Source organism: Anolis carolinensis, unplaced genomic scaffold (genome assembly GCF_035594765.1).
Source record: "Anolis carolinensis isolate JA03-04 unplaced genomic scaffold, rAnoCar3.1.pri scaffold_12, whole genome shotgun sequence".
Lineage (NCBI taxonomy): Eukaryota > Metazoa > Chordata > Lepidosauria > Squamata > Dactyloidae > Anolis > Anolis carolinensis.
In genome coordinates, this window is record NW_026943823.1 from 1,312,648 (window position 1) to 1,339,461 (window position 26,814).

The following is a 26,814-nucleotide window of genomic DNA, read 5'->3' on the forward strand; positions in this document are numbered from 1 at the left end:
GACTCTACTGTAATAATAATATTAATAATAATAATAATAATACCACATTATTATTGGTGGTGGGCTCCCTTTGGTGGTGGACCCCCTGCTTGGCTCTGGTGGCCCCTTTCTCTCCTCTTTGGGGTCTGTTCTGGACCACCACCCCCATCCCCCCAGTGCCTGTCCGCCCCAGAAACCCCGACTCGTTTGTCTCTTGCTTATAAAACGTGGTTTTGTAACAGGCGGGCAAAGGGGGGGGGGGGCTGGGACTGGGGCGGGTGCGTGGGTCACGTGGTGGCCGGCACTTGCTTGGGTGGCTTCGCTCTTTCTCTCTCTCTCTCTCTCTCTCAGTCCTGTCTGTCTTGATGTAACTCTTCCTCCTCCTCTTCGTCGTCCTCCTCCTCCTGCTCGGTCCCGGCTCCGGGGCGATGCTTCTCCTCCCGGCGGTGCGTGGAGCGGGGCCCCCCGAGGCCATGGCCGGCCCTTCCTCCGGGTGGTGGGGGTGGCTGGACCCCCGGGGGGGCCCGGAGCGCGGCTGCCCCTTCCCCTGCCCAAAGTGCCGCGCCGCCCTCCGCCAGCCCGTCTCGCTGCCCTGCGGACACAGCTTCTGCAAGGCCTGCCTCCTCCTCCCAGGACCAGGACCAGGACCAGAAGGGCCAGGGGGCTGCGGGGTCTGCCCCACGCGCCCACGCCCCGCACACGCCCGCCCGCTCCGCGTCAACGTGGTCCTCAGCAGCCTCCTGGCCAAGTGGGGCCTCCCCGGTGGACACAAGGAGGAGGAGGAAGAGCAGGCCCAGCAAGACCCCCGCCCAGGTAAGACTCCCCTCCTCCTCCTCCTCCTCCTGTCCTGCTCTTGGGTCTCCGTGGAGGAAGATGCTCCTGGAGATCCTCCTTGAGGGACCTCATCTGTGGCATTGTGTTAGGACATTTCTCCAACCCAATATTTACCCAACCAAAGCCAAAGGGGAAGCTGCTCCAGGAGAACCTCTTTGAGGGACCTCATCTATGGAATTGTGTTGCTACGTTGCTCCAACCCAATGGGCACCTGTTTTGGGCTAAATGATCTTCTCAAAATGAGGGTGAACATTAAATTCATGTAATCATATGGTAATCTTGGTCCTGAGCCAAAGCCAAAGGGGAAGCTGCTCCAGGAGAACCTCTTTGAGGGACCTCATCTATGGAATTGTGTTGCTACGTTGCTCCAACCCAATGGGCACCTGTTTTGGGCTAAATGATCTTCTCAAAATGAGGGTGAACATTAAATTCATGTAATCATATGGTAATCTTGGTCCTGAGCCAAAGCCAAAGGGGAAGCTGCTCCAGGAGCTCCTCCTTGAGGGACCTCATCTATGGGATTGTGTTAGGACATTGCTCCAATCTAATGCTCATCTGTTTTGGGCTCAATGTCCTCTCCAAAATGAGGAGACGTATTAGGTTCATGTAATCATATGGTCATCTTGATCCTGAGCCAAAGCCAAAGGGGAAGCAGCTCCAGGAGCTCCTCTTTGAGGGACCTCATCAATGGGATTGTGTTAGCACATTGCTCCAATCCAATGCTCACCCTTTTAGAGGGCTAATAGATCTTCCCTAAATGATGGTATGCATTAAATTCATGTAATAATAAGGTCCTCTTAGTGCTGAACCAAAGCCAAAGGGGAAGGCGCTCCAGGAGCTCCTCCTTGAGGGACCTCATCTATAGGATTGGGCTACTACATGCTGTATTTACTCCAATCTAATGCTTACTTTTTGGGAACCAAAATGCATTAGATTCACATAATATGGTTATCTTAGTGCCGAGCCTAAGCCAGAGGAGGGAGATGTTCCAGGAGCCCTTCTTTGATGTACCTAATTTACAGGATTGTGTTCCTACTTACCTTATTTACTCCAATCTAATACTCACTTTTTTGGCTAAATTAACTCACCAAAATTAGAAGCACATTAGATTTTCCCCTGACGTTAAGTCCAGTCGTGTCCGCCTCTGGGGGTGGGTGCTCATCCATTTCTAAGCCGAAGAGCCGGCGTTGTCCATAGACACCTCCAAGGTCATGTGGCTATAGGTATGACTGCATGGAGCACAGTTATCTTCCCACCAGAGTGGTACCTATTTATCTACTTACATTGGCATGTCCGTAGACACTTCCAAGGTCATGTGGCTATTGGCATGACTGCAAGGAGTGCTGTTACCTTCCCACCGGAGCTGTACCTATTGATCTACTCACATTTGCGTGTTTTCAAACTGCTACATTGGCAGAAGCTGGGGCTAACAGACGGAGCTCACCCCACTCCCTGGATTTGAACCGGCAATCTTTCGATCAGCAAGTTCTGCAGCCTAGAGGTTTAACCCACTGTGCCACTGGGGGCATATATAAATACAGTAGAGTCTCACTTATCCAACATTCGCTTATCCAACGTTCTGGATTATCCAACGCAGTCTGCCTTTTAGTAGTCAATGTTTTTGTAGTCAATGTTTACAATACATTGTGATATTTTGGTGCTAAATTTGTAAATACAGTCATTATTACTGCGAATTGAACTATTTTTTCTGTCAAATTTGTTGTAAAACATGATGTTTTGGTGCTTAATTTGTAAAATCATAACCTAATTTGATGTTTAATAGGCTTTTCCTTAATCCCTCCTTATTATCCGAGATATTCGCTTATCCAATGTTCTGCCGGCCCGTTTATGTTGGATAAGTGAGACTCTACTGTACATAGAATCAAACTGCTGTTTGATTCTCCTTATACGTTCAGTATCAAACAAAAGCAAAGCACGATCATGTGCACAATCTTTGTATTTGCTATGAACTTGGCATAGTCTTAAGTGCAGCAGCATGGTGCTGACCAAGAGATACAGTTCTTGGGTCGACCTTTTGGCGTGCGTTTGGTGTGGGGTGCCCCAAAAACAGGAATGATGCCTCTTTTCTGGACATGCCGCTCTATGTATCCCGCTTCCGGGCAAGGATGCCATTCGGGACCGAGGCAACAAGAACGAGCATCTCCATCGTAGCATCACGTTGTGTTATTTCTCCCCGGTGTGAAGAGGAAGGGAAGGAAACAAAGGGCTGGTTTGGCTCTTCTGCACCTGTGACGCAGGTGCCTCTCTCTTGAACTTTCACCAAAGTCTCCTTGACGGAGGCCAAAGGGAAAGTAGGTCAGGAGAGCAGCGTGTTGCGTAAGCCGGTGGCTCACTCGCCCGCCCGCCCGGCCGGCCAGCCTACATTCCCTGCCCCCTTCCTATGGAGCGAGGCTTGTATAACATCAGGAAGGGAAAAAGCAAAGGAGAAATGGGTCGGGCCTGTTCGTGGCCTGGAGTTACTGGCACATATTATTGCTCATGCCAGTGGTTTGGCGCATGGGATACCTTTACATGGATGCACATAACTTTGGATAACAGTGAGCCCTATTGAAGGGAATGATTTCCTGTGTTATTGGTTTACTGTGATTGTTTTGTATTTTATATTGTGTATCTTATACTGTTGCATTTTATTGAATACACAATAAAATACAGTGCGTTAAAGCGCTGAGCTGCTGAACTTGCAGACCGAAAGGTCTTAGGTTCAAATCCCGGGAGCGGAATGAGCGCCCGTTGTTGCTCCAGCTCCTGCCAACCTAGCAGTTCAAAAACATGCCAATGTGAGTAGATCAATAGGTACCGCTCTGGTGGGAAGGTAACGGCGCTCCATGCAGTCATGCCAGTGGCCACATGACCTTGGAGGAGTCTACGGACAACGCCAGCTCTTTGGCTTAGAAATGGAGATGAGCACTGACCCCAGAGTCGGACACGACTGGACTTAACATCAGGGGAAAACCTTTACCTTTTATTTTATACTGTTGTATTTTATTGAACGTTGTTGGGCTTGGCCCCATGTGATCCACCCCGAGTCCCTTCCGGGAGATGGGGCGGGATATAAAAAGAAAATTATTATTATTATTATTATTGACACAACAACGTTGTATGACACAGCAAACAAGATAGACATGCTGGATTTCGTATCACAAAACCACAAGTCGAACACTTCCCAAGTGTCTACGACTGTGTGATGTATTTTCAGATGATGCGTGCAGATCCCAGCAGGGTGGCCTTTTGCAGTTGGCAGATTGTGATTTTGTCAATGACTATTGTTTCCAAATGCCGGCTGAGATCTTTTGGCATGGCACCCAGTGTGCCCATCACCACCGGGACCACCTGCACTGGTTTCTGACAGAGTCTTTGAAGTTCAATCTTGAGGTCCTGAGAGCGGCTGAGTTTTTCCTGTTGTTTTTCGTCAATGCGACTGTCACCTGGGATGGCAACATCAATGATCCAAACCTTTTTCTTTTCCACAACTGTGATGTCTGGTGTGTTGTGTTCCAGAACTTTGTCAGTCTGGATTCGGAAGTCCCACAGTATCTTTGCGTGCTCATTTTCCAATACTTTTGCAGATTTGTGATCCCACCAGTTCTTTACTGCTGGGAGGTGGTACTTGAGGCATAAGTTCCAATGAATCATTTGGGCCACAGAGTTGTGCCTCTGTTTGTAGTCTGTCTGTGCAATTTTCTTACAGCAGCTGAGGATATGATCAATGGTTCCGTCAGCTTCCTTGCACAGTCTGCATATTATTATTATTATTATTATTATTATTATTATTATTATTATTATTATTATGACCTAAGAATACCATGCAATTCTCATAACAAAATGGGTCTGAGATCTGCATGCCATCATACTCAATGCAATCCCACATGTAACGTGCCATGCGCTTTATTCTTGGCAGTGCTGTTCCAATGTGAGTTAGCAATTGCCGTTCCGTGCAGAGCATTATCCTGAGTTATGTTTGTGTAAGGACAACTCTAAATGTCAAGATTTTCCTTTGAAATGCCAGAAAGTGTGTGATGCTACATGTTTATGCAACCGTTGGAGCCGTTGAATAAGACAAAGTGTCCTAATAACGCGCATGGTGTCAGCGAGAGAGTCCTGGCTGATTTGAAAATTAAGTAACGGAGGAGGAAACACTCTGAGTCTGAGACATGGTGCATCCTTTAGCAGGGAGGGTGCCTTGCCGTAATGAATTTGCACTGAGTCAGTGTTTCCATTGCAGCTCCCGACGATTATTTGCTATACAGCAACCGGTCCCAGATTGACTCCGCTTTGAAATATTGCAAAGAAGCCTTGCGTGATGCAGAAACGGGCTGCAGGCTCCAGCCGTCCTGGGCAAAGGTGAGTCCCAGCTCCATCTTCCCATCTTATGAGCATGATGCTAAATGTCCTTTGAGCAGAAGCTGGCCATTTGGAGTATCTCTGTAGATCTTGGGAAGCTATTGGGTGGTGATGGCATGATCGTCAGCGTAGATGAAACTGTTATTCCAACTTTCCAGAGACTCGGCACCTCGTGGTGCCAAAGCACAGTCTGTTCAGCGCCTTCCAAGTCGCCCTGTCTTCTGTATACTCGGGCGAGTCTCTCATCTAGCATCAGCTACTCATTGAGGTTCCAGGTTTTAGCCTGCCACTTTTGGACTCTTGCTTGCTGAGGTGTTCCTGAGAGTATCTCTATAGATCTTGGGAAGCTATTGGGTGATGAGGGCATGATCGTCAGCATAGATGAAACTGTTATTCCAACTTGCCAGAGACTCTGCACCTCATGGTGCCAAAGCACAGTCTGTTCAGCACCTTCCAAGTTGCCCCGTCTTCTGTGTGTCTCTCATCCAGCCTCAGCTACTCATTGAGGTTCCAGGTTTTAGCCTGCCACTTTTGGACTCTTGCTTGCTGAGGTGTTCCTGAGAGTATCTCTATAGATCTTGGGAAGCTATTGGGTGATGAGGGCATGATCGTCAGCATAGATGAAACTGTTATTCCAACTTGCCAGAGACTCTGCACCTCATGGTGCCAAAGCGCAGTCTGTTCAGCACCTTCCAAGTTGCCCCGTCTTCTGTGTGTCTCTCATCCAGCCTCAGCTACTCATTGAGGTTCCAGGTTTTAGCCTGCCACTTTTGGACTCTTGCTTGCTGAGGTGTTCCTGAGAGTATCTCTATAGATCTTGGGAAGCTATTGGGTGATGAGGGCATGATCGTCAGCATAGATGAAACTGTTATTCCAACTTGCCAGAGACTCTGCACCTCATGGTGCCAAAGCGCAGTCTGTTCAGCACCTTCCAAGTTGCCCCGTCTTCTGTGTGTCTCTCATCCAGCCTCAGCTACTCATTGAGGTTCCAGGTTTTAGCCTGCCACTTTTGGACTCTTGCTTGCTGAGGTGTTCCTGAGAGTATCTCTATAGATCTTGGGAAGCTATTGGGTGATGAGGGCATGATCGTCAGCATAGATGAAACTGTTATTCCAACTTGCCAGAGACTCTGCACCTCATGGTGCCAAAGCGCAGTCTGTTCAGCACCTTCCAAGTTGCCCCGTCTTCTGTGTGTCTCTCATCCAGCCTCAGCTACTCATTGAGGTTCCAGGTTTTAGCCTGCCACTTTTGGACTCTTGCTTGCTGAGGTGTTCCTGAGAGTATCTCTATAGATCTTGGGAAGCTATTGGGTGATGAGGGCATGATCGTCAGCATAGATGAAACTGTTATTCCAACTTGCCAGAGACTCTGCACCTCATGGTGCCAAAGCGCAGTCTGTTCAGCACCTTCCAAGTTGCCCCGTCTTCTGTGTGTCTCTCATCCAGCCTCAGCTACTCATTGAGGTTCCAGGTTTTAGCCTGCCACTTTTGGACTCTTGCTTGCTGAGGTGTTCCTGAAAGTATCTCTGTAGATCTTAGGAAGCTATTGGGTGGTGATAGCATGATCGTCAGCATATATGAAACTGTTATTCCAACTTGCCAGAGACTCTGCACCTCGTGGTGCCAAAGCACAGTCTGTTCAGCGCCTTCCAAGTTGCCCCGTCTTCTATGTGCTCAGCGTGGAGTCTCTCATTCAGTCTCAGCCACTGATTGAGATTCTGGGTTTTAGCCTGCCACTTTTGGACTCTTGCTTGCTGAGGTGTTCCTGAGAGCATCTCTGTAGATCTTAGGAAGCTATTTCTTGATTTAAGGCATAGGCTTTATGGCTGATACTGGAACAGAGGATGGGCCAGAGATGTCAATGCCTTGGTCTTTCATTGCTGGCTGCTACTTCTGGACAGATATCAGATGGTACAATACCGGCTAACCTTAAGCAGCTGAGGGGGATAAGGAAGGGGCCTGAGGCTGTTAGGAATGGTGGGAGTTGGAGTCCAAAACACCCAGGTCTGGTCTACACTGGTCATGTAATACAGTTTCAAAGTGCATCATATGGCAGTGTAAATGGGGCCATTTTGCTCACCGTAAATATGGCACACGTGCCAGGAATTGGTAGGAAAATGCCTCTCTTTTTCTCCTTCCAGAGTCACTTGCGAAAGGGACAGGCCGTGGCCAACCTTGGGGAAACTGAGGACGCTTTGCAGGAATTCTTATTCTTCCTTGCCTTGGAGAGTGGGAATTGGACGGCCAAATCGGAGGCCGAAAGGGTGAGTCTCATATCTTTTCGAAGGGACATATTCTCGCCTCTGAGCGTAATGTTGAAGGAGAAAACAACGGGTAGAAGGAATGCAATGGGCCACCAGTTTCACGGGATCGTAGGAGTTGTAGCTTGGTAATGCACCAGACCTTGTAAACCTATATCTCCGAAAAGCATGGATCCATGGCAGTGCAATGCATTCCTTGCTGCTCTCCAAAACGCACCCCACCCGCTTGCCTTGGGGCTGTGTTTACAAACAAGCCCTGCAAGATGTCAACATGACTCAGGTGAGGAAAAAGCTGAATGGAAGCCTGTCCTCATTGGCCGGCAACAATGATGCCATCAAGGGGCCACCCTCCTTCCCATGGCCATCACCAGAGCGGTTTTGCAACTGGTTATACAATCAAGGTTTGGCTCAAAGAACAACAAAGAAAATTGGCAGAATGAGCAGAGAGCCGTAAAGTTTCAATTGTTGACTTAGTAAGCCTTGAAAGCTTACTAAAATGACAAGGTACATGAAATCAAGGAAGTCAAAAGCATGAAAGAAGGAACTTTTTCCAAGGCAAAACTCTTTTAGGAGTTTTCGAACACAGGAAACTTGAATCATGAACTTGAGAGCTTAGACAAGAACCAGAACCGTTTAGCAACGTTGTTTTCTCTGAGAAACACCACTTAATTTAAGCCCAAGACCGACCAGGAAGCCATGAGATCATGCCTCATACACTTGGATTTCCAGCATCCGCATTTACTCCCATTGATAGAATTAGTAAAATATATCAGAGACCAAAACAAAACAACACCAACCGAAATGGTGAGCTTTCGAGAAGAACTTAACTTGCAGAAGTCATCACACAGGCTCAAAACATGTTTAGGTAATAGATCAAATCCAGGTAGAAGATATTAATCCCAATGTAGCCAGATTGAAGATATACATCCCAATGAGTCTCCTGTGGGAGAGATAAAGCAGGATATAAACAACAACAGCAACAACAACAACAACAACAACGTGTTGTCGAAGGTTTCATGGCCGGGATCACAGGGTTGTTGTATGTCTTTCGGGCTGTGTGGCCATGTTCCAGAAGTATTCTCTCCTGACGTTTCGCCCACATCTATGGATGCCTGCCATAGATGTGGGCGAAACGTCAGGAGAGAATACTTCTGGAACATGGCCACACAGCCCGAAAGACATACAACAACCCCAACAACAACAACGTAATAATAGTAATATATAATAATAATAATAATAATAATAATAATATAATCGTATAATTTTGTGATACAAAATCCAGCATATCTATCTTGTTTGCTGTGTCATACAATATAATAAAGCACACAGTCCTAAACACTTGGGAAGTGTTCGACTTGTGATTTTGTAATACGAAATCCAGCATATATATCTCGTTTGCTTTGTCATACTATGTCTTTGTGTCAATAATATAATAATATAATAGTCCTAAACGCTTGGGAAGTGTTCGACTTGTGATTTTGTGATACAAAACCCAGCATATAGATCTTGTTTGCTGTTGTTGTGTCAATAATAATAATAATACAATGAGGAGTAAAATAGGATTTCCTCTCTTGTAATGGAACGCAAAGAGAGAAATCCCATGCGGTCTGAGAACAAAGAATCAACAGCTTTTAACTGTCCTCTTTCAAAGGAGATGGAGCATGGCATTTAGTCATATGTGCCATGGAGAAAGGTGCATGGAGACAGCGAGAAGCATGCAAGGCTGCTAATGCTCCAACCACTTTGCGCCCAATATATCTGGCTCTTCCCATGTGTTCAGAACGTCAAAAAATGATATATGCCAAATATTGGAAAAATAAAGAAACCCCTGAGCTAAGCTGCTGGTTAAATAAGGTGTTGGAAATTATGAATATGGACAAATTGACGTATTTACTAAAAAATAATAATGGCATACCAAAAAGGCATACAAATTGGGACTTGATAAAAAAAACTAAGAGAAAAGCAAGTGACGATGTTAATTTAAATGAATATCCAGTGGTAATAGATCAAATGCAAGAAGATGTAAAGTATCTGTGTAAGAGATGGAAATCAATTTTTACTATTTATTTTATTTGTATTTTTGGTTTGATATATATATATATATATATATATATATATACACACACACACACACACACACACACACACACACACACACACAGTAGAATCTCACTTATCCAACGTAAATGAGCCGGCAGAACGTTGGATAAGCGAATATGTTGGATAATAAGGAGAGATTAAGGAAAAGTCTATTAAACATCACATTAGGTTATGATTTTACAAATTAAGCACCAAAACATCATGTTATACAAGTAATTTGATAGAAAAAGTAGTTCAATACGCAGTAAGGTTATGTTGTAATTACTATATTTACGAATTTAGCACCAAAATATCGTGATATATTGAAAACATTGACTACAAAAATGCGTTGGATAATCCAGAACGTTGGATAAGCGAGTGTTGGATAAGTGAGACTCTACTGTGTGTGTGTGTATGTATATATATGTATATATATATATATATATATATATATATATATATATATAGAGATAGTTATTGTTTTGTGTGTGTGTGTGTTTCTTTTTGTCCGTCTTTCATCTTATTTTATTGGGTGATTTTTTTAGTTTGGGGTTTTTTTTTTGTGTCGGTTGTTCCTCCCCTTTACTCTTTTCTCTGTGTTTCTATTCACATCCCTCGCCTTTCCCCCTAAAAACCTCTTTGTTTTCACACTTTCGCTGTAAACTTTATTTGAAATTTCAATAAAAATTTATTTTTTTTAAAAAAAAAGAATGTCAAAAAATGACCTTGGTTTCTCTTCAGATCATATTATTATTGTTTTTGTTATTATTTTACTTATTGTGGGCTGTAACATGGTCCACTGCTATGGGGAGCCACCTGCACCCTTTAGCAGGGAAGGCTGAAGACTACAGGGGTTCCCAGAATAGTTTAAGCTACACATGACAGATTGTATTGTTCCTTTACTGCAGGCATGGGCAAACTTGGGCCCTCCGGGTGTTTTGGACTTCAACTCCCACAATTCCTAACAGCCTACCGGCTGTTAGGAATTGTGGGAGTTGAAGTCCAAAACACCCGGAGGGCCCAAGTTTGCCCATGCCTGCTCTACTGTCTCTATGAAGGCAAGCTCCGTGTGCTCAAAGCTTTATGTTTTGTTTCCTCTTGCAGCTTCTCCTTAATTTATTTTCACGGATCCCGGCCAACGCTCAAGAGAACTTGCCTGACATCCTGCAACTGCTGTCTCACCACCCTCGATGGAAAGGGGATCTTTCAAATCCATTGGGATCCAGCGGCTTCCTCCACAGCCTACAATATTTACTCAAGGTACGGTTCTGTCTCGTTGTGTGCGTGGAAGAAGCATTGGAGAGTTTGCCTTTTTTTGGTATCGTATATGCTCTTTCCAAGAAAACATCTCACGTTGGAGGTCAGGCAAGTCACTCTTTTTCCTCTTTATTTTTTGCACAGGGAAAGGTGGATCAAGATGAGAACATCTCTGTCCAGGAAGAACAGAAAATAACGGAAAACCTGTGGAAATCCACCCAGAGAAGAAGCTTGGATGAGAACGGCAGTGGCGCTTCAGCGGAGGAATCGCACCTTCCCATCTCCGAGAAATGCAGGCTCCTAAAACGGAGGCATTGTTCTGAAGACGGGCCAGATACAGGCCCACCGAGCAAAATACTCAAAAGGGGTAAGCTGAATTTTCCCTCATTTTAGAACCTAGATCCCAGGATGGCCCGGGCTGTGGTGCAGGCTGGTGAGCAGCCAGCTGCAACAAATCACTCTGACCAAGAGGTCATGAGTTCGAGGCCAGCTCGGAGCCTGCGTTTGTCTCTGTCTTTGTTCTATGTTAAAGGCATTGAATGTTTGCTTTATATGTGTAACTAGCTGTGCCCGGCCACGCGTTGCTGTGGCAAAGTGGTGGTGGTATTGGTTAAAAATTGTTGTGTAATTTTTATTTGACGTTATTTGCATTTTTTAATTTATGTTATTGTAAGTTATATTTTTATTTATTATATTTTATTATTTTCTTGTATTATTTTTAGTTATTTTCTGTTATTATAGTATTTTATTGTATTAATTTTTTAGTGTTTTTTATTATTTTTATTGGGTTGCTAGGAGACCAAGTTGGAGGAGCTTAGCCTTCTAACTGGCAGCAATTGGATAAAAGCAATTATTCCTCTCTCTCTAATTAGGACTTTGTTTTTCTTTTCTTTTTGTTGTATCAACCTAGAGGCGTGGATGATGGGTTGTGTTGTCAAATTTTGAGGTTGGGGGGCCTGTAGTTTTGTTGTTTTGTGGGTCGCCGTGATGCCATCACTCTTTTATATATATAGATGTGATCCGCCCTGAGTCCCCTTTGGGGTGAGAAAGAAGGGCGGAATATAAATACTACAAATAAATAAATAAATAAATAAATAAATGGCACGGAGCCGTGGTAGTTAAAGTGGTACAATCTAAATGGGTTCCTGAGTCAACTCAACACAAATGACCTACTCTATACACAATTGAAAATAAACCAGTTCAGTAAACAATATGTCTGGCAAATTAGTTATACTGTTTAAATTCACAGTCATAACAAACAACGTCAAATGGATTGTCCGATATACAATGAAATGCAGTCGGCGTTGTGTATTCTAATGCCGAGAAGAATAAGTCCGCCACGACCGGTTTCGGCCTCGCATCAGGCCTTCCTCTGGTGGTCTGAAAATAGTTACGTACACTAACATAAGTAAGAAAATATATCCATAGAACATCATCCATTGCCAAATACTAACCTGGTTCCAAACTTAACACTTGTTCTCTTTAGAGATACATGTCATTTACACTGTGAAATATATATCAAAGAAACTAATAGTTACATACATAAAATATAAGTAACTACCTATCCATTGAACATCAACTACAAAAAAACATTGCAAAATACTTACAAAGTTCCAAATTTAACACTTACTGCCTTGATTCTGGTGATTATTTTTTTTAATATTGATAACCAGTTTTTGTTGTTGTTTTGTTGTTATTTCTAAAATAATGGATATCACGGATATGGATAGATTAACATTTTTACTGGAAAAGGTCACAGGAAGTTACGTTAGAAGTACAGACCGGAGTCGTTTTAAAGAATACATGAAAAATTAAATGAAGTAGAAATAAATAAATTGATATAGATATATAAGAAAGGAAGACCCAGTAGAAAAGGATCAAGAATTGGGGTGAAGAAAGGTAGATAATGAAGGATAAAAGAGGATTGAATGTGATATGGAATATTGCAAAGAAGAAGAATGGAAGTACAAATCTCCCCTTATTTTTTTTTCTTTTGATTTTTCTCTCTCTCTTTTCATACATTACTTTAAATCAAAAATATTCTCCCACTTTTAATGTAGCTAAAAACTTTTCTTTTAAATAAAAATTATTTCAAAAAAAAAGAAAGAAACAAGAGGACTCCAGACAGCAAACAATCAAGTGCCAGTGAACACCTCCTAAACAGAGGGTGCCTCCAGGCAACAAAGGCCAGGCCTCACTGATTGACTTTGCAGCTTCATGGCTACTCACAGCTTACTAATTAAAACATTCACACTCACTTCAAACAGACCAGGGTTCCTTCTCCCACCCTGGACATTATTCCACAGGGATATATACACTCCACTTGCCTCATTTCCAACAGACCTCTGAACAAAGCTATCAAGATGCTTGCAGGTAAAACGGCAGGAGAGAATGCTGCTGGAACATGGCCAGACAGCCTGAAAAACTCCAATTTTTTTCCGATTATAATACAACGTAAATTTTAACCTCTTGTTCCACATTTTCTCCGATTGATCCAACATATTATGCTCGACATTTTGTGCCCACTTAGATGCCACTCTTGAAAAGGGATCCGATCCTGGGAACGGCGTTCGGGTTGAATTCCTGGATCCATCGGACCTGGAGTGCTCGCTCTGCATGAGGTATGCGCTCTTTTCTTTTCATGGGTGGCATTGATCTGTTAATGGTGGTTAATGCGCCCGTCCGGGGTAGTTTGTTTCCCAAGATGCAACGGAGACCATTTGCTTCTCAGAAGCAACCCTTGCTATTCTGCACGGACTTTGCTCTTCGGTGATGGTTGCAGAAAAAGGCTTTTAGTCTGCTGAAATAAAGTGCAAAGGCAGTGTAGATCCAGCCTCATGTAATCTGCTTTGAGACTCCTTAGTGAGAAATAAAGCGGGATTTAAATATAATAATAATAATAATAATAATAATAATAATAATAATAATAATAATAATATATGGCAGTTAGAAGAGGTCTAAGTCTCAATTAAGGTGGAATTCATTTGAATGCTTAAGGACCATTCATGCTCTTTAAGGCCCCATCTACACTGTCGTATAAAATCTGAATTATCCGCTTTGAACTGGATTATATGGCAGTGTACACTCATATCATCCAGTTCAGATAATATGGATTACAGTAGAGTCTCACTTATCCAACATAAACGGGCCGGCAGAACGTTGGATAAGCGATTATGTTGGATAATAAGGAGGGATTAAGGAAGATATTCTTTGTTGGCGTTTGGGTCGGCCAGTCGCTTACTCACTCCGGGATGTAGGTCAACTACAGTCAAACTAGGTTAAGAGCAGCTTTGGTTATTTGGAGGCGAGGTCACCAGGTTAGTCGTTCACAATCACGCAGCTCTGTCTTAAGAGGCCATTGTTGCACATCTCAGCACATGTCAAAATGATGCTGACTCTAAGCATGGACTCCCAAAAATGCAGGCTGCCACCAACCCGAACAATGCATGGTTTACACATCACTTTTGTTCCTCATTTTTTCAAACAGCTCCCATGATTTGAGGTCTGTATTGCCCATGCCTGCTTTGAAGAATACATGTGTCTGAATGTATCTGTGAATTGATACAAACCATAAAGTGTTGATTGTGTATAATGTGTTGATTGTGTATTTGGTTTCCTTCCGGACTCCAGGCTCTTCTACGAACCGGTCACCACCCCCTGCGGACACACTTTCTGCCTGAAATGCCTCGAAAGGTGCCTGGACCACAACCCCAAGTGTCCCCTCTGCAACGAGGACCTCGCCGAGGTAGGACTCCGTGAATCGCGGATATCGAGGGTTTGCAGGTTTCTGTATCCGCGGTTGGGAAAACCACCTCCCCTTGCTCCTGATCTTTCACCATGGAGAGCTCTCGTTGGGTCAATGACTACGGCACAATCCGCCCGTCATTTTTCGTAGTTCCTTGTCCTCCCCTGCCCGTCTCTATTTTACTCATGGACTGTACTCAGAGTTTTGCACTAATCACCCTCTCTACATAGCAATTGGTGTCTTGGTTTTAATAACTGTCATGTTATCTATATATATAAAAGAGGGATGGCATCATGGCGACCCACAAAACAACAAAACTACAGGCCCCCTAACCTCGAAATTTGACAACACAACCCATCATCCACGGTTCTAGGTTGATACAACAAAAAGAAAACAAAAATAAATTCCTAATTAGAGAGAGAGAAATAATTGCTTTTATCCATTTGCTGCCAGTTAGAAGGCTAAGCTCCTCCAACTTGGTCTCCTAGCAACCCAATAAAAAATAATAAAAACACTAAAAATTAATACAATAAAATACTATAATAACAGAAAATAACTAAAAATAATACAAGAAAATAATAAAATATAATAAATAAAAATATAACTTATAATAAAATTAATAAAAAAAATTGCAAATAAAGTCAAATAAAAATTACACAACAATTTTTAACCAATACCACCACCACTTTGCCACAGCAACGCGTGGCCGGGCACAGCTAGTGTTATTATATTGTGTTTTAAATTTATGGACTGTTTTTCTTACGTAAACCGCCCCGAGTCCCTCTGGGGAGATGGAGACGGGGTATAAGAATAAAGTTGTTGTTATTATTATTATTATTATTATTATTATTATTATTATTATTATTATTATTATTATATTGAGAAGAGTCCGTTTGTCTTCCACAGTACCTGGCAACGCGGAAACATTGCAAGACGGTGCTGATCGAGGAACTCATTGCAAAGTACCTTCCGGAGGAGCTCAAGGAACGGAGGAAAGTCTATGAAGAGGAGATTGCAGAGTTCTCCAAGTACGTTTTTATACAACAACAACAACAACAACAACAACAACAAAAACAACTTTATTTGTATTCCGCCCTATCTATCTCCCCAAGGGGACTCAGGGTGGGTTCCAACATACAATGGCAACCATTCAATGCCTCCGTAAACAAACAAATACTGACATAAAATCCCACATATGAAAATAACATTAAAATCTAACATCAAATTAAAGCATAACATTAGTAAATTAATTAACTTTAAGTAAGTAACTTTATTTTTCTACCTGGCAGGGACTTGGGGCAACTACACGGGTCAGAAGCCCGAAATACGAAACAATAAATCAGTTAAAACACATTGCAATACAAACACAGTAAAATCAGCAGTTATACAAAACAGTTACCTTAACCAAAACAATACAGTAATAATAATAATAATAATAATAATAATAATAATAATAATAATAATAATAATACTTCAAAGACTCTGGCAGAAACCAGTGCAGGTGGTCCCGGTGGTGATGGGCACACTGGGTGCCGTGCCAAAAGATCTCAGCCGGCATTTGGAAACAATAGGCATTGACAAAATTACGATCTGCCAGCTGCAAAAGGCCACCCGACTGGGATCTGCAGCATCATCCGAAAATACATCACACAGTCCTAGACACTTGGGAAGTGTTCCACTTGTGATTTTGTGAAACGAAATCCAGCATATCTATCTTGTTTGCTGTGTCATAATAAAATAATAATAATAATAATAATAATAATAATAATAATAATAATAATAATAATAATATATCACACAGTCCTAGACACTTGGGAAGTGTTCGACTTGTGATTTTGTGAAACGAAATCCAGCATACCTATCTTGTTTGCTGTGTCATACAACGTCGTTGTGTCAATAATAATAATAATAATAATTTTATTTTTGTACCCTGCCTCCATCTCCCCAGAGGGACTCGGGGTGGCTTACAGATATAAAACCAGCATACAGTATACGGTTTTACAAAAACACACAAGTACATTTAAAAGGCATTAAAAATCACGATCATTATAAAACACATGAAAAACACAGCAATAAAAACATCAAATGAGCTGGGCAAAGTGCACGGAGTGGAACTTGTAAACAAGAAGGAAGATTAACTCAGTTAACATATAAATCAGTTAAAAATAAAATCAGTTAGGATAAAATAAAATAAAATGGGCCATTAAACCTACATGTAGTCAAACAAAATTATATAAAAACATCAAATCCACACAAACATCCACATTAATTTACAACAGCCAAGTAGAATTCACAGTGTGGGTTGGTTATGCGGTCAAACGATGACCGTTGGGCTGGCGTGGACTAGGAAGGTCCAAATACGATATAGTTCTCAGCCAGGGGACCAGTAGTAATCTCTTATTATTTACTTATTTATTTATTTACAGCATTTATATCCCGCCCTTCTTTCTCACCCCGAAGGGGACTCAGGGCGGATCACATTACACATACCGTGTTTCCCCGAAAATAAGACAGTGTCTTATATTATTTTTTGCTCCCAAATATATGCTAGGTCTTATTTTCAGGGGATGTCTTATTTTTCCATGAAGAAGAATTCACATTTATTGTTGAACAGAAAATGAACATTTATTGTATACTGTACAATAGTTGTCATCACAAACCAGCATAACCAGACAAACTGTGAATCCTATCAAGAATTTCTTCTTACTACCATTATTTCCATGTACAACACTCTATGGTATGTACATGTACCAATCCTGCATGCTCTGGTGTTCTGTTTGACAGGCGCTTGGCCTGCTTCCATACAAAAACTTTGCTAGGTCTTACTTTCAGGGGAGGCCTTATATTTAGCAATTCAGCAAAACTTCTACTAGGTCTTATTTTCGGGGAAACAGGGTATTAGGCAAACATTCAATGCCTTTTTAACATAGGACAAAGACAAACAAAAACATAGGCTCCGAGTGGGCCTCGAACTTATGACCTCCTGGTGAGTGATCCATTGCAGTTAATTGCACTGGCTTGCTCTCCCGTCTGCGCCACAGCCCCGGGCTATTATCTACTCCTCCTCCTCTCCATATGCTTCCACTCCATTTCTGTCCCTTTCCATTCCCTCCGACCAATAGTTTGCCCCGTGCCCTTCCTGTAGCCTTGCTTTGCATCAAAGTTTAGCCTCTTCTGGACCAGAATTCCCAGACTCCGTTTAAGTCTTTGCCCATTTCTTTGCACCTCGGTCTCTTTTGTTGGCACCATTAACCCCGTCTCCGTCCTCCAGCTTGCACAAGAGCGTGCCCATCTTTGTCTGCACCATGGCCTACCCCACCGTGCCCTGCCCGCTGCACATCTTTGAGCCCTGCTACCGCCTCATGATCCGGAGGTGCATGGAGACCGGGACCAGGCAGTTCGGCATGTGCTCCGGGGACCCTCTCAAGGGGTGAGTTATTAACGAGTATAACGGAATCCAGCAGCGTCCAGTTAACACCATGTGCAAAAGACTCACACCAGGCAGAGGAATTGAAAGAACAAAAGAACTTCACTCTTGCTTGTTGAGTTGAAATATAAAACAGTTCTGCAATCGTACAATGTCCATGTAGTTGCATAAGATCAATAACATCAGCATTCTATTTACAGCATAGCATATTCAAACTGCTACTTGCCCGTAGCTAGAGAGCTTCTCCATTTCTGTGCTCTCTCCGCAAGTTCAGATTACCAACTGACAAACCAAGCCACCTGCCAGCAAACCGATACATTGTTTGAGGCGTGGCTTGCCTCTGCAAAAAGCTCAGCTCCCCTTTTGCAGAGATCTTTTGCAAGCAATTTTGCAAGGATTTCTTTACACACACACACACATAGCAATTTGGTGCAATATGAGTCCCAGCATCTAAACCCATTGCCATGTTGGTCTGGAACGTCAGGGTGCAAAGGGATCTGGGAGCACCTCTGGGACGGACAGAAAGACGTCAGTCGCATGAAATTCAATTTGAATTAGGCACAGCTCTTGCATATTCCTGTTATTGGTCACGAAGGCTGCATGTCATATTTGGTGGCGTATTATTTTTGAAAAAGAAGGAGTTAGGTTGCATGGCTATAGTGGTAGTTAGGTTACATGCTTATAGACTGAGTAAGGTTACATGCTTATAGAAGTAGTTAGGTTACATTCCTATGGAAATACCAGTAGTTGTGTTGCATGCCTATAGTAGTAGTTAGGTTACATGCTTATAGACTTAGTAAGGTTGCAAGTCTATAGAAGTACAGTAGAGTCTCACTTATCCAACACTTGCTTATCCAACGTTCTGGATTATCCAACGCATTTTTGTAGTCAATGTTTTCAATACATCGTGATATTTTGGTGCTAAATTCGTAAATACAATAATTACAACATAGCGTGACTGCATATTGAACTACTTTTTCTGTCAAATTTGTTGTATAACATGATGTTTTGGTACTTAATTTGTATAACCTAATTTGATGTGTAATAGGCTTTCCCTTAATCCCTCCTTATTATCCAACATATTCGCGTATCCAAGCTTCTGCCAGCTCGTTTAGCTTGGATAAGTGAGACTCTACTGTAGTTAGGTTACATGCCTATAGTAGTAGTTCAGTTGCATGCCTATAGTAGTTATTAGATTGCATGTCTATAGTCGTAGTAAGGTTGCATGCCTACAGAAGTAGGTTATATGCCTATAGTAACAGTAAGGTTGCATGCCTATAATAGTAGTTAGGTTGCATGCCTATAGTGGTAGTTAGGTTACATTCCTGTAGAAATTGTTATGTTGCATGCCTATAGTAGTAGTTAAAGTTAAAGTTAAAGCTTATAGAAATAGTTAGGTTACATGTCTATAGTAGTAGTTCAGTTGCATGCCTGTAGTATTTATTAGATTGCATGTCTATAGTAGTAGTAAGGTTGCATGCCTATAGTAACAGTAAGGTTTGCATGCCTATAGTAGTAGTTAGGTTACATGCCTATAATAGTAGTTACATAATAGTAGCCTATAATAGTAGGCATGCAACCTTACTGTTACTATAGGTGTGCAACCTACTTCTATAGGCATGCAACCTTACTACTACTATACACATGCAAACTAATAACTACTATAGGCATGCAACTAAACCACTACTATAGACATGTAACCTAACTACTTCTATATGCATGTAACTTTAACTACTACTATAGGCATGCAACCAAACTACCACTATAGGCATGCAACCTAACTACTTCTTTTTCAAAAACAATACATGCCTATAGTAGTAGTTTGGTTGCATGCCTATAGTAGTAGTTAGGTTACATGTCTATAGTAGTAGTTCAGGTGCATGCCTATAGTAGTAGTAAGGCTGCATGCCTATAGAAGTAGATTGCATACCTATAGTCGTAGTAAGGTTGCATGCCTATAATAGTAGTTAGGTTGCATGCCTTAGTAGTAGTTAGGTTGCATGCCTATAGTAGTAGTTAAAGTTACATGCTTATAGAAGTAGTTATGTTACATGTATATAGTAGTAGTTCAGTTGCATGCCTATAGTAGTAATAAGGCTGCATGCCTATAGAAGTAGGTTGCATACCTGTAGTCGTAGTAAGGTTGCATGCCTACAGAAGGTAGGTTATATGCCTATAGTAACAGTAAGGTTGCATGCCTACAATAGTAGTTAGGCTGCATGCCTGTAGTAGTAGTTAAGTTTCATGTCTATAGTAGTAGTTAAGTTGCATGAATATATTTATACTTAGGTTATATGCCTATAGTAGTAGTTTGGATGCATGCCTATAGTAGTTATTAGATTGCATGTCTATAGTAGTAGTTCAGTTGCATGCTTATAGTAGTAGTTAATGTTCCATGCTTACAGAAGTAGTTAGATTACATGCCTATAGTAGTAGTTCAGTTGCATACCTATAGTAGTTATTAGGTTGCATGCCTACAATAGTAGTTAGGTTATATACCTGTAGTAGTAGTTATGTTTCATGTCTATAGTAGTAGTTAGGTTGCATGAATATATTTGTACTTGGGTTGCAGGGCTATAGTAGTAGCTAGGTTGCATTCCTATAGTAGTAGGTGGTATCAGCCATAGCAGATTAGAAAGGAGTCTATCTAAACCTGGACGGTTTGTTGGAAGAGCTTTTGAGAGTGCAACGGGAGTGTAACTACAACCTGGCCAATGAGCGGAAGCAGTGCATGTTTGCAAATGAGCGCCGAGTGACGTGTAGCTCTGCAGCAGCGCGAACCCTGAGCCCTCTGTCCTTGTCTTTGGCCACAAGGTTTGCCGAGTTCGGCTGCCTCCTGGAGATCCGAAACGTGGAGTTCTTTGCCGACGGGCGGTCGGTGGTCGAGAGCATCGGCAGGAGGAGGTTCAAGGTGATGCGGCACGGCCAGCGCGACGGCTACAACACGGCCGACATCGAGTACATCGAGGACCAGCCGGTGCAAGGAGAGGAGCACGCCCAGCTGACCGTCCTGCACGACTCGGTCTATGTCCAGGCCCACGCCTGGGTCCAGTCCCTCAAGCCGGCGCTCAAGGGCCGCATCCTCGGACACTTTGGACCCATGCCCGCTAAGGAGGCCGACCCACAGGTACAAGGCCTTTCCGCCCGCTTTGGGACCGTCCCCTGGCCGTTTACATTTCCAGCAAGTCTTGGAAACCCTCTCTAGACTTCTTAGGAAGCTTTTCGGGAATCACATCATTTTATAATCATTCTTTATCAATGTGTTCTTTCCGGGCTGCATGGCTATGTTCCAGAGGCATTCTCTCCTGACATTTCGCCTGCATCTATGGCAGGCATCCTCAGAGATTGGCAGTGAAGCAGGTGGAGTGTGTATACTCATCTGTGGAATGATGTCCAGGGTGGGAGGAAGAACCCTTGTCTGTTTGAAGCAAGAGTGAATGTTGTAATGAGCAAGCTTGAATAGCCATGAAGTTTGCAAGTCCATCAGTAAGGGTATCTGCATAGAGGTGGCCTGGCCTCTGCGGCCTGGAGGCACCCTCTGTGGAATGATGTCCAGGGTGGGAGGAGGAACCCTTGTCTGTTTGAAGCAAGAGTGAATGTTGTAATGAGCAAGCTTGAATAGCCATGAAGTTTGCAAGTCCATCAGTGAGGGTATATGCATAGAGGTGGCCTGGCCTCTACGGCCTGGAGGCACCCTCTGTGGAATGATGTCCAGGGTGGGAGGAGGAACCCTTGTCTGTTTGAAGCAAGAGTGAATGTTGTAATGAGCAAGCTTGAATAGCCATGAAGTTTGCAAGTCCATCAGTGAGGGTATCTGCATAGAGGTGGCCTGGCTTCTGCGGCCTGGAGGCACCCTCTGTGGAATGATGTCCAGGGTGGGAGGAAGAACCCTTGTCTGTTTGAAGCAAGAGTGAATGTTGTAATGAGCAAGCTTGAATAGCCATGAAGTTTGCAAGTCCATCAGTAAGGGTATCTGCATAGAGGTGGCCTGGCCTCTGCGGCCTGGAGGCACCCTCTGTGGAATGATGTCCAGGGTGGGAGGAAGAACCCTTGTCTGTTTGAAGCAAGTGTGAATGTTGTAATGAGCAAGCTTGAATAGCCATGAAGTTTGCAAGTCCATCAGTGAGGGTATCTGCATAGAGGTGGCCTGGCTTCTGCGGCCTGGAGGCACCCTCTGTGGAATGATGTCCAGGGTGGGAGGAAGAACCCTTGTCTGTTTGAAGCAAGAGTGAATGTTGTAATGAGCAAGCTTGAATAGCCATGAAGTTTGCAAGTCCATCAGTAAGGGTATCTGCATAGAGATGGCCTGGCCTCTGCGGCCTGGAGGCACCCTCTGTGGAATGATGTCCAGGGTGGGAGGAAGAACCCTTGTCTGTTTGAAGCAAGAGTGAATGTTGTAATGAGCAAGCTTGAATAGCCATGAAGTTTGCAAGTCCATCAGTGAGGGTATCTGCATAGAGGTGGCCTGGCTTCTGCGGCCTGGAGGCACCCTCTGTGGAATGATGTCCAGGGTGGGAGGAAGAACCCTTGTCTGTTTGAAGCAAGAGTGAATGTTGTAATGAGCAAGCTTGAATAGCCATGAAGTTTGCAAGTCCATCAGTGAGGGTATATGCATAGAGGTGGCCTGGCCTCTGCGGCCTGGAGGCACCCTCTGTGGAATGATGTCCAGGGTGGGAGGAGGAACCCTTTCCTGTTTGAAGCAAGTGTGAATGTTGTAATGAGCAAGCTTGAATAGCCATGAAGTTTGCAAGTCAATCAGTGAGGGTATCTGCACAGAGGTGGCCTGGTCTTTGTCGCCAAGGGTTCTTCCACCCTGGACATCATTCCACAGAGGGTGCCTCCAGGCAACAGAGGCCAGGCCACCTGTATGAAGACACCCTCACTGATTGACTTGCAAACTTCATGGCTACTCAATGCTATTCAAGCTTGCTCACTGAAAGATTCATGCTTGCTTCAAACAGACAAGGGCTCTTCCTCCCACCCTGGACATCATTCCACAGAGGGTGCCTCCAGGCAACAGAGGCCAGGCCACCTCTTTGCAGATATCCTCACTGAGGGGCTGCTCAATGCTATTTAAACTTGCTCATTGCAATATACACACTTGCTTCAAACAGACAAGAGTTCTTTCTCCCAGCCTGAACATTATCCCACAGGTAGGTATATATACACTCTACTTGCATCACCTCCAACAGACCTCTGAAGATGCATTAGCCACAGGTGTGTCAGGGGCTGGGGAGAGAGAGATAAATCCATCGTCCACCACCCTGACTGTTTTGATGAGTCAGTTCTCTCCGTCTGCTCACCCGAAGGACCACTTGATGCAGCAGCAAAAGTGGCACCAACAAAACGACAGCTCAGTCGTTGTTTTACTGCTGACCCCAGCAGGTCTAATTGCTTTATTTACAAGTTATATACAATTACTCAAAGCCATAACTCTCCGGACACATGGCGTGTCTTCTCTGCTAGCCAAGGCTGTTATCAATACAAGCAGGCACCTCCTGCATTCCTCAGTTCAGGGTGAAAGTTCTGGTCAGACAGTTCAAATGGAAGCCCTGACCTATTGGTCCTGCGGGCAATCAATCAAGCTGGCTTGTGCTTAACCCATGCGCTGCTGGAATGCTTTGCCGGAAACACACCGTTGCAAACACCCAACAGCATAACTTGATCTAACATTTCACTCTAAGAACAGAACACACTAACAAGGTGCAGGCGAAACGTCAGGAGGGAATGAAGCTGGGATATGGCCGTGCAGGCGGTAAGATTCACAGCAACCCTGTCCTGAAGTTCCTCAGTTCAGGGTGAAAGTTCTGGTCAGACAATTCAAACGGAAGCCCTGACCTATTGGTCCTGCGGGCAATCAATCAAGCTGGCTTGTGATTAACCCATGCGCTGCTGGAATGCTCTGCCGGAAACACACCGTTGCAAACACCCAACAGCATAACTTGATCTAACATTTCACTCTAAGAACAGAACACACTAACAAGGTGCAGGCGAAACGTCAGGAGGGAATGAAGCTGGGATATGGCCGTGCAGGCGGTAAGATTCACAGCAACTTTATCCTGAAGTTCCTCAGTTCAGGGTGAAAGTTCTGGTCAGACAATTCAAACGGAAGCCCTGACCTATTGGTCCTGCGGGCAATCAATCAAGCTGGCTTGTGATTAACCCATGCGCTGCTGGAATGCTCTGCCGGAAACACACCGTTGCAAACACCCAACAGCATAACTTGATCTAACATTTCACTCTAAGAACAAAACACACTAACAAGGTGCAGGCAAAACGTCAGGAGGGAATGAAGCTGGGATATGGCCGTGCAGGCGGTAAGATTCACAGCAACTTTATCCTGAAGTTCCTCAGTTCATGGTGAAGGTTCTGGTCAGACAGTTCAAACGGAAGCCCTGACCTATTGGACCTGCGGGCAATCAATCAAGCTGGCTTGTGATTAACCCATGCGCTGCTGGAATGCTCTGCCGGAAACATACAGTTGCAAACACCCAACAGCATAACTTGATCTAACATTTCACTCTAAGAACAGAACACACTAACAAGGTGCAGGCGAAACGTCAGGAGGGAATGAAGCTGGGATATGGCCGTGCATATCCACAGATCCTGACGTTGGCTGATATCTAAAGCGAGGTGTCCTTCTCTGTGTGTGTTTTCCAGGCCAACCCCAACGGGCCGTCCTGGTGCTGGTGGATCCTGGCGGTGCTGCCCTTGGAGAGCCGGGCCCAGCTCCCGTTCCTGGCCATGACCTCCCTGAAGGAGCGGCTCAACGGCATCCGGCGCGTCTTGGCCTTCATGTCGCGGTCGAGGTCTCGGCGGTGACGACCACGGAAGCGTCTTGTGCCGTCAAAGGGCTTGAGCATCTCTCCATTGCGGAGACGACGTGCCATGCAAGAGGCCGAAACCTTTCTGCTTGCGGTGTTTTGCCAAAGCCAAGTTCAGCCGTGTCGGTGTGGACGGACACTACAGTCATGTTTACAGAGAAGCCATTCGGAGACGGAAGCGGATGCATATCTCTCCGTATGTAGGAGTCCTTCAAAAGGTATTGAGAGATGTGCAAGTCCCGGGAAATGTCTTGGATCTCAACTTCGGTCGCAGCCTTAATGCTCTCGAGTCGGTTCTTCTTGAGTCAAAGTTTGGGCGTGCACGCGTTCACTTTCATAGAACAAAGACAGATATGAACATGACACTTTTTGGGAAGTTCTTTTCTTACTTTAATTTGATTTTTTGAGGAAAACTGCATCGAAATGGACCTGAAATCTGCCATGTATTTAAAAACATACAACTCATGGAAACCTGAAATCTGCCGTGTATTTAAAAGACATACAACTCATGGAAACCTGAAATCTGCCGTGTATTTAAAAGACATACAACTCATGGAAACCTGAAATCTGCCGTGTATTTAAAAGACATACAACTCATGGAAACCTGAAATCTGCCGTGTATTTAAAAACATACAACTCATGGAAACCTGAAATCTGCCGTGTATTTAAAAACATACAACTCATGGAAACCTGAAATCTGCCGTGTATTTAAAGACATACAACTCATGGAAATTAGTCCCTGCAAAGGGTCCCGTTCAAGTATTTCCCGACTTAACCATACTTATCCTATTCTGGGAATGCGTGGAGATGTTGTTAAAACATAATTTATTTTAGCTTTCGGCATCCGTTTCATAATATGGAAAATTGTGCTCTTGGATTACAACTCCCAGAATCCACTAATAGAGTAATAACAATGTATTAGATATCATTAAATAATAATAATAATAATAATAATAATAATAATAATAATAATAATAATAAGTCCTAGACACTTGGGAAGTGTCTGACGTGTGATCCAATACAACAGCCAAAAGAGTGTTTGCTGTGGACTCATCTTGTTGTGTATCAAACAACAACAACAACAACAATAATAATACAACAATACAATAGCCAGCAGAGTGTCTGCTGTGGACTCATCTTGTCATGATAATAATAATAATAATTATTATTATTATTATTATAACGAGATTATTATTATTATTATTATTTGAAACACAACAAGATGAGTCCACAGCAAATAATAATAATAATAATAATAATAATAATAATAATAATAATAATAATAATACAACAATACAACAGCCAGCAGAGTGTCTGCTGTGGACTCATCTTGTGTTTCAAATAATAATAATAATAATAATAATAATAATAATAATAATAATAATAATAATAATAATAATAATAATAATAATAATACAACAATACAACAGCCAGCAGAGTGTCAGCTGTGGACTCATCTTGTTGTGTTTCTAATAATAATAATAATAATAATAATAATAATAATAATAATAATAATAATAATGCAACAACAACAATACAACAGCCAGCAGAGTGTCTGCTGTGGACTGATCTTGTGTTTCTAATAATTAATCATTAATAATAAAAATAATAATAATAATAATAGTTCTAGACACTGTGTCCAATGTGTAATCCAATACAATAGCCAGCAGAGTGTCTGCTGTGGACTCATATTGTTGTGTTTCTAATAATAATAATAATAATAATAATAATAATAATAATAATAATACTTTATTTTTCTATCCCGCCTCCATCTCCCCAAAGGGACTCGGGGCGGCTAACATGGGGCCAAGCCCAAAAACAGAAACATAGTATGACAAGTTAATAAATAACTAAATAAGCAGTATCAAACACAACAATCAAATAAAATAAACAGATTAAAACACAGTAATGCAATATAACACCATCATGACCAGAAAAGGATAAAATAATAAAAACAAATGGATGTACATTGCATTATGTACATTAAATAAATATAAATGCCAGATAAGTGGTTACAAATCACAGTGACTTGGAGACTATTAAACTG

The 26,814-nt window shown here is 43.0% G+C and overlaps 1 protein-coding gene across 1 annotated transcript; it reads left to right on the forward strand.

Moving 5' to 3' along the window:
- Positions 1–274: 274 nt before the first annotated feature.
- On the forward strand, positions 275–24,843 carry lonrf3 (LON peptidase N-terminal domain and ring finger 3). The gene is made up of 11 exons (XM_062963838.1): positions 275–792; positions 5,057–5,175; positions 7,316–7,438; positions 10,619–10,774; positions 10,916–11,138; positions 13,302–13,392; positions 14,402–14,516; positions 15,423–15,544; positions 17,788–17,946; positions 20,758–21,070; positions 24,604–24,843. Exons 1-11 carry the CDS (start codon positions 408–410, stop codon positions 24,763–24,765), a joined length of 1,968 nt encoding a protein of 655 aa, XP_062819908.1. The 5' UTR covers positions 275–407; the 3' UTR covers positions 24,766–24,843.
- The last annotated feature ends 1,971 nt before the right edge of the window (positions 24,844–26,814 follow it).